The 12,910-nt window shown below is 41.2% G+C and overlaps 1 protein-coding gene across 1 annotated transcript; it reads right to left on the bottom strand.

Moving 5' to 3' along the window:
* Positions 1-217: 217 nt before the first annotated feature.
* LOC148877540 (protein DJ-1 homolog A-like) lies at positions 218-12,286 on the bottom strand. Its single transcript, XM_088942132.1, has 8 exons — positions 12,000-12,286; positions 11,700-11,900; positions 11,446-11,595; positions 11,168-11,350; positions 3,309-3,389; positions 1,172-1,372; positions 839-979; positions 218-737 (listed from the first exon to the last, which is right to left on the bottom strand). Exons 1-8 carry the CDS (start codon positions 12,231-12,233, stop codon positions 531-533), a joined length of 1,398 nt encoding a protein of 465 aa, XP_088798258.1. The 5' UTR covers positions 12,234-12,286; the 3' UTR covers positions 218-530.
* Between the last annotated feature and the right edge of the window lie 624 nt (positions 12,287-12,910).

The following is a 12,910-nucleotide window of genomic DNA, read 5'->3' as shown; positions in this document are numbered from 1 at the left end:
AGAATATAAGATAGCATAGATTGCATTAAACAGCAATCATTCAATTTTATTGACAACTTACATATAAACACTGATCCTGTGGACTTTATATATTCAAAGCTCAACAGAGGGATGACGACCCCCTTGGTTCGGTTCAATTTGTTCGGTTTTTGATGGAGCACCCCTATAGCTACAAAGCATTGGATTTGTGAAGTGAAATTAAAGGAACACAATGACATTCATATAAAATTTTCATTTCCATCATTAACAATAAAGTCATACTAATACTAATAGTCGTCACAAAGGTAGTCCTTTCTTTGACTAGAATTGCAACTAATGCTGCAAGCAAGCACAGGAACTTATTGCCACACCAGAGCGCCGGATGAGCCAGACATCTTATCCATGGGAACTGTCCATTTGCTCTGTGTCAAACTATGCAAGTCAGGGTATCTTGAAGTCCTATACAATACCAACTTTCGTACTAGAATATGCACTCAGCACTAAAGCTATTCCCGTTCTATATATATAATCTAGACCACCAAAAAGGAGCTCTATGGTTTGGTGAAAACCATAGTCTTGGCAATCTCCAATGCTTTCTGGCGTCCAAATAGCTTTTCCACAATTGCCAGTGAGAACTCTATGGAAGTCCCTGGGCCTCTGCTGGTAATGAGGTTGCCATCGACCACTACCCTGTTCTCAGCCTCGCTTGGATCAGAAAGCTTGTTGCACATTGCTGGGTATGCTGTGGCCTTCTTACCCTTTTTTATTAAGAAGAGCATAAACAAGTCACAACTAGAAAATGTTCACATAAACAGGAAGCCACACAGAAGACAGCTTGGTGAAAACATGGTAACCATACCTTCAGTAAGCCATGTGGCTCGAAGACGATAGCTGGGGATGCACAAATAGCTCCATAAGGTCTATTTGCTTCCTTCTGTGTCTTTAGCAAATTTACAAGCTTCTCTGAGTTCGAGAATGCTTGTGCACCAGGAAGTCCACCCTGCAAACACTCAGAATATTAGAATAAATCATGCGCATACCTGATACTTCAAGATGGGTCTGGTAGCCTTTTACTTTGGGGCGGGGGGTATGGCAATGCGGCTCTGGCCTCCATGAGGGTGAGGCGCCAACTCTAGACAGTCTGATAGTAATAAAATTCTGTTCAGGCCTTTATGGCAAAAACCCGACCTACCGGTAAAACAATAAGATCATATGACAGCTTAACAGCCTCATCAAGGAGCATATCTGCTACAAGTTTCACTTTTCGTGAGGCCACAATTTCTAATTTATCTTCGACAGAGGCAACCACAACATTTGCTTTTGCTCTCCGTAAAATATCAATGATCATGACAGCTTCCATCTCCTCTGTGCCATTAGCAATTGGAACAAGAATCTGCAGAAAGGCAATTCAACTACTCATCAAATCAATGATATAATGTGGGAGGAGAGGGGAAAAAACACCATACAGAAGTTTGAACAACACTGCAGACAATCGTTGTCTATAGCCTATCCAACTGCCTCCAGGCTCCAAAGATCATAAACAGCTATTCTCAGGAATAGTATAGAAGTATCTAAATTTTCATGGACAGAACTTAATAACATATTTATTCAATTGTTTACATGAGAAATGCACTGTTCCTGTTTCCTGATACTGATATTACTATAGACAAGAACGGGTTTTCTCAATTAGAACAAGAAAAGATTCTCTGGATAGGCTTACACTTAAGACACATCCCACATACATATGATGCAGTCAGGCATTCATTTTCCCCTACAGTGTTAAATATGTCCATAGAAAAAGCAAGATAACACACTGGAAACCATGGGTTTAAGGAACTTGCTGTAAACGTAACAGCATAAATACCAAGGAGTGAAGAAAAAGAGAATAATCAATCGGATAAATAGATTGTGGAGAGGTAACAGCAGAAATCTGCTCTGAGTTAGATTTTCTAATGTACCAAAAAAATCAGAGTTGGCCATAGAGGATCCAAATTCATCCCCATTTCTGCTAGTAACTGCCATATGCTTCTATTTCTAGTCCAAAAACATCTCATATCCACGATTATATGATAATGGACAAAAAACAAGAAATGGAACAAAAATAAAACATCATCATCTAAGCCTTGTCCCAACTATATGGGTTGGCTACATTAATCCTGTTTCGCCATTCTATTCTGTTCAGTGCCATATCCATCATTAAATTATGGGCACTTATCATTTCTTGTTACTTTCATCCAAGTCTCTTTCAACCTGCCCCTAGCTTTTCTAGCCCCTTCAACTTGTAATAGACCACTTTTCCTAACAGGTGGCTGTCAAAGGGGAATAAAAAAATTAGACTGCAACACTTAAATCATCTCTGTCAAAGCAACAGAGATATTTCACTAAAGAGACTGCCACACTGCTCAGAAAATTTTACAGGGGAATAAAAAAATAATACAAACTTAGTCCATAGAAAGGTATTGCACATACAATACAGAATTTTAAATCTACTTTCTTTCATTTTATCACCTATGGGAGCTACTCCTAAGTTACTTTGTATGACATTATTTCTAATCCTGTCTTATAGTTTTTCTTTTTTTTGATAAGATCCTATCTTTTCTAGTTTTACCACTCATCCATCTAAGTATTTGCATTTCTGCCACAGTGATTTTTTGAACCTGTTGTTTCTTAACTGCCCAACACTCTGCTCCATACAGCATAGCTGAGCTTACAATTATGTTATAGAACTTTTCTTTTAGCTGAAGTGGCATTTCTTATCACATAAAACCCTAGATGCAACCCTCTATTTTACCCATCCCGATCTAATTCTATGGGCAACATCCTCTTCAATCTCTCCTTTGTTATGAATTATTGAACCAAGGTAACGAAAGAGGTCACATTGAGTTATCTCTTGGCCTCCACTCCTAAGCGTACCATGATTTACACTCCTATTATTATTAGATTTATATTGCATATATTCTGTTTTAGTCCTACTTATTTTAAAACCTCTTATTTCTAATGCAGTTTTTTATCAATATTTCTAGTGCAATGATCCATAAAACTAATTTTCAATTTAATTCTTTGCTAGTTTCAATAATTCATAAAACGATTGTAAGGTCAAATATGATGTCTACGATGTAATCATATAATGTATACACATAATATAATATATGATGCATCATATAATTATACATGAATGTTGAATGTTTTCAGACTAAAACCAAAGGACAACAAAGATGCCCTCAAGAAAGGCAAATATACAATAGACGAGGACAACAAAGATGAAAATAATGAGAACAGACAAAACGAAAAAGGAAACAAGAATAAATGCACAAAATCAGACAACTAACCTGAGGAGTTTCGTTGAATTTCCACTCCAAGAAGTTCACCTCTCTCAGAGTATATTCTTCTCCATGATTAGAACGCATCACCTAAACAGAAAATTAAAAATTATACACATGCAAAATATAAAAGAAAAAATACATAGAAAATGATGTGGCACAATGATTGAAGACAGAAAAAAAAAAGAAAAAAAAAACATAAAGCTGGGCAAATGTATCTAAATAAGTATTAAATAATGATAAATAAAGCAATGAAATACATGATTCCGAACATCGTATTCTGAATGCATTTTGGAATTGGCATTAAGGAACATCATCTTCAAGTGTTAAGATTATCATATCTGTTTTTGTAATTATGCATCTGCTAAAATCATGGTCTAAGCAAAAAGACATAATTTAAGCATAACCACTATTACAAGATAATCTCTTTATCCATCCTTCCTCCAGCTCAAGAAGTATGCCATTGACAGTTTGACACATAAGGCCACCAACAAGCCAAGCCTTGGCTCTTACTGTTGAATCAAGTCTGAAGTGAACCAGAACCCAAGACAAGAATTGGCTTCACTTGTGTACGTATTTGTAATAGATGACAATACTAACCCTATAAAATTTTCCCATTTCTTGATTCCCCAGTTGGACATACAAATATATTTAATGGTGACCACTGTAAACAATGAAATACAACTTTCATCTCCCAAAAGGTAATATTAGAATCTCCCAAGGATTTGCACTCTGTAAAATACTCACTCAAACTCATCATGAATGATTTTCAGGTTTTAGAATGGAAGCTCAAAGGTCAAAGCCAAAAAGAAACTTCAATTGAAGCTTCCTGTTTTTTGGTCTTTTTGGGATTCAGCTTCTACTGGGCTGTGTCATTAAAACATAAAAGCATAGAAGATCTTTCTTTTTTTCTTTTTCTTTTTTTCTTTGAAAGAGAAAATAAAACCCCAGGCACAGTCTGACCAAGCATTGCCTACATCTATCACCATTTCAGATTTACATGATTCCATGCCCTTGATTTGTAATATGTATTTTTCTTTGGTAAGCAGCACCATGGACAAGACACCTTCAAAGTAAGCAATACTCCTATATTCTTTGATCTTTATTGAAAGTAAATATTTTATTTTACCCAATGCCTCAGAAATTTCATATCCAAGGACTACCCAAACTATTACTATATGATTAAGGTGAATGGTAGTCAAATACAAAATAAACAGAAGGCCTTGACATAGAAAGACTGTATATAACAAAACTACATCTCTCCCCCAGCCACGATTATAGAAACATAAGATTGGCATTACTCAACAGGATTCTTGACTATAATTAGCAAATAAATCTAATTAGGGTTCCTGGCTATACAATCACTGCTCCCTTGATATTTCTACATGCCTAGCATTCCAATATCAGACACGGTATGTACCCAATATGATGAGTGGCTGCTCACCTCAAGAATCTCTTCGAGGGAGACCCTTCCTCCTACGCGGAAATGAAGAGAAAAGAGAAAGAAAGAAAGAGAGGGAGAGATAGAGAGAGAGAGAGAGAGAGAGAGAGAGTGGATTCAATTTGCATGTTTCATTCACTCGGCCAACCCATATTTATAATGGTTTTGGTTACAAAATATCTCAACAAACTCTGAGCTCTAACGATGTCATGCAGAGGGACCAGCTGACATGTTGCTTGTTGCAGTTGGGTGCTGAAACTGCTTGCATGCGTCCTTCCTCAGGTAAGTGCGAGTAACTGGAGGCCTGGGCTTCTGGGTTGGGTCTGGGCCTTGGTTCTCAACAGTTCTCCCTCCCTCAAGATGGGCCTTGTCCTCAAGGTCCAAATCTGGGAATTGATTTTTTAGCTGCCAATACAGTTCCCACGTGGAGTCATGGAGGGGAAGTCCAATCCAGGTGTGAGGGTAATGTCTCCTTCCTCTGTAAATGTTGGGAGGCTGCTGCTAACTTTGGTTGGATCCCCCACGGACTTCTTAAGCAAGGAGATGTGAAAAACTGGGTGGAGACAAGCTGTCTTGGGTAGGTCCAGTCGGTAGGCAACATTGCCTACCTTCTCAATTATCTTGAACGGCCCAAAGTAGCGAGGAGAGAGCTTATGCTAGGCCCTTTTTGCTACTGAGGACTGTCGATAGGGCTGTAGCTTGAGGTAGACGTAGTCCCCTACCTGAAAGTCGACGATCCGATGTTTTTTTGTCATACTGCTTCTTCATGAGTTGTTGGGCCTTGTGTAATTCTCCTTCAGGAGGCTGAGTACCTCATCTCGTGCCAGCAACTGGGCTTCAACTTCTGCTACTACAGTTGAACCCATTTCATATGGAAGGATGTGTGGTGGTTCCCTTCCATACACGGCTTTGAATGGTGTCATGCCCGCTACCGCCTGGAATGTAGTGTTGTACCAGTATTCGGCCCATGGGAGCTACTTCGTCCAATGTTTGGGCTTGAAACCCACAAAACAATGTTGGTAAGTTTCCAAGCATCTATTCAGCACTTCAATCTGTCCGTCGGACTGTGGATGATAGCTAGTAGATCGATGAAGAATTGCCCCCTGTAAACGGAAATATTCCTTCCAAAACTGACTAAGGAAGGCCGGATCCCGATCTGAGACGATTGATTTGGGGGTACCATGGAGTCGTGTCACCTCTTTGATGAAGGTTTCAGCTACTGAAGCTACAGTGTAGGGATGGGATAGGGCAATGAAGTGCCCATACTTGGAGAGCCTGTCGACCACCACCAAAATCACCGTCTTGCCCCCAGAGGATGGAAAACCAATGATGAAGTCCAGGGATATACTTCCCAAATCTGTGATGGAATTGGGAGGGGTTGCAAGAGCCCAGGAAAGGATTGGGCCGAGTACTTTTGTTGTTGGCACACTGTACACTGTGCCACGTGCTGCTCGACTGCCTTCTTCATGTTGGGCCAAAAAAATGTGAAGATAACCTCTTATAGGTCCAAAAAACACCTGAATGTTCACCCAATACCGAATCATGATAGAGTTCTAGCAAGGTCTTCTAATGCGCTGAAGTAGGAGAGAGAACAAATCTCCCTTTAAAAAACAAGTTCGGTCCCTTCATGGTGTACCCCGGTGTAGAGGTGGGGTCTTGCAAATAGCTTTGCCACACCTTTTCAAGGTTGGGGTCATTTTCGGCCTCCTCTCGTAAAGCTTCAAATAGAGGGTAATGGGGCTTAGAGTGTACTAACAGCGACAACTCAGCCTTCCGAGACAATACATCTGCAGCTCTGTTGGTGACTCCAGGCTTGTATTCGATTAAGAAATCAAAGCCAATTAACTTCATTATCCATTTTTGTTGATCTGGGGTAGGAGTTTTTTGGTCCAGTATATACTTCAAGCCTCTCTGATCCGTTTGGATTATGAACCTTCGACACAACAAGTATGGTCGCCATTTATGGATTGCCAGCACTATTGCCATAAGCTCCTTTATATATGTTGACTGGTTCTAGGCTCTAGTGGAGAGGACCTTGCTGAAATAAGATATGGGCCTTCCATTTTGCATGAGCATCGCTCCAACTCCCACACCTTATGATTCACATTCAACCACGAAGGTCTCTTCGAAATTTGGTAAGGTTAGAACAGGTGGGCTGGTCATGGCCTGCTTGAGGGAATCAAAAGCTTTCTAGGCCTGCTCTGTCCAAATGAAGCAGTCTTTTTTGAGAAGCCCGGTTAGTGGGGCTGCTAGTGACCCATAGTTGCATATGAACCTCCAATAGTAGTCAGTAAGGCCAAAAAACCCGCTTAGGGCTTTGACTGTTTTGGGCGTAGGCCAGTCTTGTATACAATTTATTTTTTCTGGGTCAGCCATGATCCGTCCAGCTACAACCACATGGCCCAAATAATGGGCTTCAGTCTGCCTAAAAACACACTTTGAAAGCTTGGCAAACAGTTGATGTTGTTTCAGCAAGCTCAATGTCTATTCCAAGTGTTGGAGGTATGAATCCCAATCCTTGTTGTATACCCGAATGTCATCAAAGAAGACCAAAATAAAATGCCAGAGGTAGGGCCTAAAGGCATCATTCATGATGGCCTGAAAGGTAGAAGGGGGCGTTGGACAGCCCAAACAGCATCACTAGGAACTCATAGTGTCCATCATGGGTTCTGAAGGTTGTCTTGTATACATCTTCAAGGTGGACCGGGACTTAGTGATAGCCGGATCGGAGGTCCATTTTGGAAAAATACTTGGCTTGCCCCAACTCATCCACAACCGGGATCGAGAACTTATCCTTGACTGTGATATGGTTCAAGGCCTGGTAATCTACATAAAAACGCCAGGACCCATCTTTCTTTTTTACAAGGAGCACTGGGGACGAGAATGGGCTTGTACTAGGTTGTATCCATCCCTTGTGCAGGAGCTCCTTCACGAGCCTCTCAATCTCAATCTTTTAGAAGTGCGAGTATCTGTAGGGCCACACATTAGTAGGGGCTGCCCCTGGAATTAGGGGCATGCAGTGGTCTTGGAACCGATTTGGAGAAAGCTGGTCTGGGTCCCTAAAGACTTCTGGAAATTGGCCCATCACCCTTTGTATGTCATCTTGGTCCTTCTAAGATGGTTGGACCTCATTTTCTAGCCTTAGTAAAGGCCCAATAGGCACTAGAACCATCTGCATCAATAGCAGGTGTTCTTTTCCAAACCCCCCTTTTATCATGGAGTGTAGACCTTCCACTAGTGGGCTGGGTATCTCCTGACCTTGCAGATGGCAGTGGAGCCCACCGCAATAGAAGTCCATGGTCATATGTCCCCAATCACAAAGGATCGAACCCAGTTGGCTCAGCCATTGTACACCCAACACTACATCTTTTCGTTTTTACAATGGACGCAAGTCCACGATGAAAGTGTGCTCTTGGATTACCAGCTTTTTGTTTTTACAAATACTTTCACATTCAATGTGGTTACCATCCACCACTCTAACAGCAAGAGAACTGTCATGCCTAGTTGGCAAGCCAATACTTGTTTGACAAAATTCAATGTGCTTCCACTATCTATGAGTATGGATACCCAGCGACCTCTAAGCTTCCCTTCAATCCTCATAGATTTGGGGGATGCCAGCCCTGTCAAAGCTTGCAAAGACATCTCGGGGTTGTCATATTGAGTACTATCCGGTTCCCTTTCCTCCTCAGCTAGTTCTTCCTCATCTTCCCCTCCAGTCTCCTCCCATTCCAGCAAGAACATCCTCTGGGTTTTGCATCGGTGACCAGGCCCAAATTTCTCATCACAATTGTAGCACAAGCCCTTCTCACGCCGGGCATGCATTTCAGCCAAGTAGAGGCATTTGAAGGGGACTGGGCTCTTAGTTGGCAGTGTGGGTCCTTGGGCGGGCCAATTGGGCTCCCCAACAGTTTGGTTGGGTTCTGTCATGGGCCTAAGGAGAAGCCCATCTTGGCAGGATGGAGTTTTTAATAAGGGCTCGGATGGTCGAGCCGTCACCTTCCTTAGTCGGTCGAGTCGCTCCTCTTGCAACCTTGCCAGACCTGCAGGCGCAGACAGAGAAGTGGGTTGAAGAGCCTTCACCTCTACCTTGATGTCGTCTCTCAATCCTCCGACAAAGCAACTGACCAACGCCTTCTCCGACCACCCATATACTCGCTCTAGTGGCTAGCCGTTCAAACTCAACTTGGTAGTCTCGTACCATTCCCATCTGTTTTCCCCTAGATAGAATCTCATCATAGTTGTCGTGCCCAGTAGGACAAAATCGTATGCATAACGCCTCCATGAATTCTTGCCATGAGATTTGGGGACGGGAGCGCCAGAACCACTGAAACAACAAAATCGCCTCCCCTTCCAAATGAAAAGAAGTGATGGTCACGCGTTGGAGTCCCTATACATCATGATATTCAAAATACTTCTCGGCCTTGAAGATCCAAGGAATCGGATCTCCCCCGTACAACGTTGGAAAGTCTAGTTTGGTGATTCTTCCTAGAACATAATTTCCCCTCCTGCTACTGCCCCAACTGGATTCTTCATTGTCACTTTCTCGACCGGCGGCAGGAGAAGCTTTCTCCTTCTGAGATGCGATTACTAACATGGCTTCCTTGATCCCCTTAAGCCCCATGACCACCTGGTGGAGATCGACTTCAATCCTGTCCACCCTCTCGTCTAGAGTCATCGGTCGGGTGTTGGTCATCTTCGCTCGTTCAAGTTAGCCGACCACGCTCTGATACCAATTGATGAGTTGCACCTCACCTCAGGAGTTTCTTCACGGGAGACCCTTCCTCCTACGTAGAAATGAAGAGAAAAGAGAAAGAGAGAAAGAGAGGGGGAGAGAGAGAGAGAGAGAGAGGAGTGGTTTCAATTTGCAATGTTTCATTCATTCGGCCAACCCATAATTATAATGGTTTTGGTTACAAAATATCTCAACAAACTCTGAGATTTAACGAATTCATGCAGAGGGACCAGCTGACATGTTGCTTGTTGCAGTTGGGTGCTGAAACTACTTGCGTGCGTTCTTCCTTAGGTAAGTGCGAGTAAGTAGAGACATGGGCCTTGGTTCCCAACACAATACAACAGTGATAATGCGTTGACACTTCTACAGTCTATAGCATTAACACTTTTAAAAAGCAAAAGTGATACATCCAAAACAAAACCATAAGTATCAATATGTTATGTAGCTTTGTCAAGATGCAACTTTTGATAAATGACAGATGGCTTCAAAAACTAGATACAAAGACATTTTATAGGCATTTTAGGGGGTGTTCTCACCTATATGTAAGATTTTTGTGTTTTGAAACAAAAGTAATTGTCACATCAGCAAAAATAAACCCTTAAATGGAATACCCATATGGCAGCATCCATATCCATGACCTGAATCTTAGGAAATGGAGAGTCATGTTCCTGTTTACCATATTTATATCTGTGTCAGATACATAAAAAGTTTTGAAATGCACAGCCTAGTTTGTATCAGCTTTACAAGTTTAGATAGCAAAAGAAGACAAAGGTTTGGTTGGTATATCATATTTCTGAAAGACACAATTAATTGAAGGATGGTTAATGATAAAACAATGATGTACAACAGTAACAATCAAGAAGAAAATAAGGAAACAAAATAGGGGAAAACTGCATAGTTAAACAAAAAATTCATTGAATGGCACACCTAAAACTCTCACTCCAGTGTTCAAGCAAAATCCCTTAACCTATACGCTAGAGATGTCTTTGATAGGCACCTAATAATACAAGATTAAAAGATAGTATAACCTTTATTCCAGCAGAAGCTGCCCTTTGGTTCTACCATCACATACCCACATCCAAAATATAAGCCATTTCACAAACTAAGGTATAAGGTTCACCAAAGTGCAAGCAAAAACATTCCCGTTACACATAGCTTTAGGATTTTCCATGGGAAGTTGTTATAGTCCCAAGTCTCCACTGTCACCACATAACCCTTGACACATGAACAGAAAATTCATCATAAGGCTGCCACCAGTGCACAAAGAAAGAAATACAACACCACTTCACTGAGTCCTCTCAAACTCTTTCCCCAGGACAGAAATCGAATATCCTTTTTTCCGAAAACCCTATTGGAACAGAAAAATGGCATCCATGCTGAACAAAGAAACTGAACCTATTTCACAATTTAGCTGGGCATGCAAAATTTAACCCGTTCTTTAAAAAACAAGATGTATCCCCACCAAAAAAAAACAGTGCTACATCGTTTAGCGTAAACATTTATAGAGCAACCCATGAAACAAGTTTCTAATCTACTAAAAACTGATGCTAAGAGGTTTGTAGTATCTATAGTATACTATAACAAACTTGGGTTGATTGATTGTCCAAACTGTGGTTGAAAATTAATAAAACAATACTACCTTACTTTATCATTTTATCTAAGAATGAATTGTCAAATAAGATAAAGCCATCATACCATCGGTCCAGCAACTTCATCTGCTTTGTCTTTCCCGTATAAATGCTCAACCAGGGTTACCGAAAACTCCATAGCCGTACCAGGGCCACGACTTGTCACAGCGTGGCCGTCCTTCTGGACTCTAGATTCAACCGCTGTAGCAGCAGATGATAATTTCTCCATGAACGAAGGGTAGCAGGTCGCCTGTTAAAAGTTGAAAGTCCTGGTTACCAATCAATTGTGCCGATTATGACGACGACGACGACGACGACTAAGACGCCATTGAAACTTGTTCTTACCTTCAACCCCTTGAGCACACCCCATGAAGCGAGCGCAACAGCAGGCGCTGCACAGATAGCTGCGTAAAGCCGTCCATCAGCTGCCTGCTTTTTCACCATGCTTTCTAGAATTGCACAGTCTCGAAGAGTGGCCGCGCCTGGCATTCCCCCCTAAACCATAAAACGATACTTAACACGAAACCCTAATCCACGAAACCAATTAAACAAAGAGCAGGGAGAGAAAGATATAGATAAACAGAAGGCCAGAGCATTACAGGTAGAGAAATGAGGTCAAAGACGCTATCAACACAATCAGTAATTAGAGTATCAGCAACAAGTTTCACTCCATGACAGGCATCAACTTGGTGCTGCTTTTCGACAGACGCAACGGTGACATCAGCACCTGCTCTTCGCAGGACATCGATCGTGATGACTGCCTCCATTGGCTCGGTACCATTTGCGATCGGAATCAAGACCTAGACGACGGAGCAATAAGTATTCCATAGATTCTATCAACAAAATGAATCTTAGAACAGAAAAATATAGGACGTAGATGGAACTGATGAATTAATTACCTTCTGCATAGCAGACGCCATTGTTGTAGCAGAGAAACTCTTGTTCTTCGGAGAGGAAGGAAATGCTCGAGAACGTAGGAATAATCTTTTTGGGGCGAATCTTATAAAGGGAGAAGGGGAGAGAGAGGCTAGATGACATATAGCCATTACTCGTGTCTGTTGATCGAGATAGCACCCAGAAAGCTCGAGCCATGGCGGTGTGGAGTGTGGGTGGATATAGCTTGGAATTTTCATATGGGGCTCTGGTTTATTTGGTTTTCCCGGCCAAGTACACGTTTGGAAATAAATATAAGCAAATCCATATAGACAAACAACAGGTATGCAGGACACACTAAACCCGGGCAGCTTACGCGCACAGGTTCACGTATTCCCCTCACACGTGTATCCCAACAAATCTTTGCTTGCCGTGAAATTTTATTTGTATTAGTATAAATGTATGAGAGTGCAAATGAAAAAATACAAATTTTGGTTTAATTTTGGTTTAATTTTGTTTTTTATTTTATTTTATTTTGCTTCACGTCTTATTTTATTTTATTTTTAATTCAACTGAAAAAGATAAATTTTGAAACAAAAAATAAATCAAATTTTATAGCAAATCATTTGCACTATCATTATTTTGCATGAATGCAAATGAATTTGCACTCCAACTAAGTACTTACGTGTGAAACGTCGAGTGCTTCCTCTACTCTCTTTCAAATGAAAGCCGGACATCAAGGTTGACATGCCCCATCACATTGGATGTATCACATTAAAAGCCCTTTTATCTTTTAACATAATTTGCTCTCACCCAACCCATTCAATCATGGATAATCAACAAAACCGCAAGAATCATTAAGTGCAAACCACTCAACCGTGGGAGGCAAACGAGAGCACGACAATATGTAATGGTCTACACTCGCTTTTCGGATATA

This window comes from Nelumbo lutea, chromosome 1 (assembly GCF_056320005.1).
Source record: "Nelumbo lutea isolate HS-2025 chromosome 1, American lotus-T2T, whole genome shotgun sequence".
In the NCBI taxonomy this organism is placed as follows: Eukaryota; Viridiplantae; Streptophyta; class Magnoliopsida; order Proteales; family Nelumbonaceae; genus Nelumbo; species Nelumbo lutea.
Note: the sequence above shows the minus strand (reverse complement) of the source record. Positions and strands in the feature narration are given on the sequence as shown.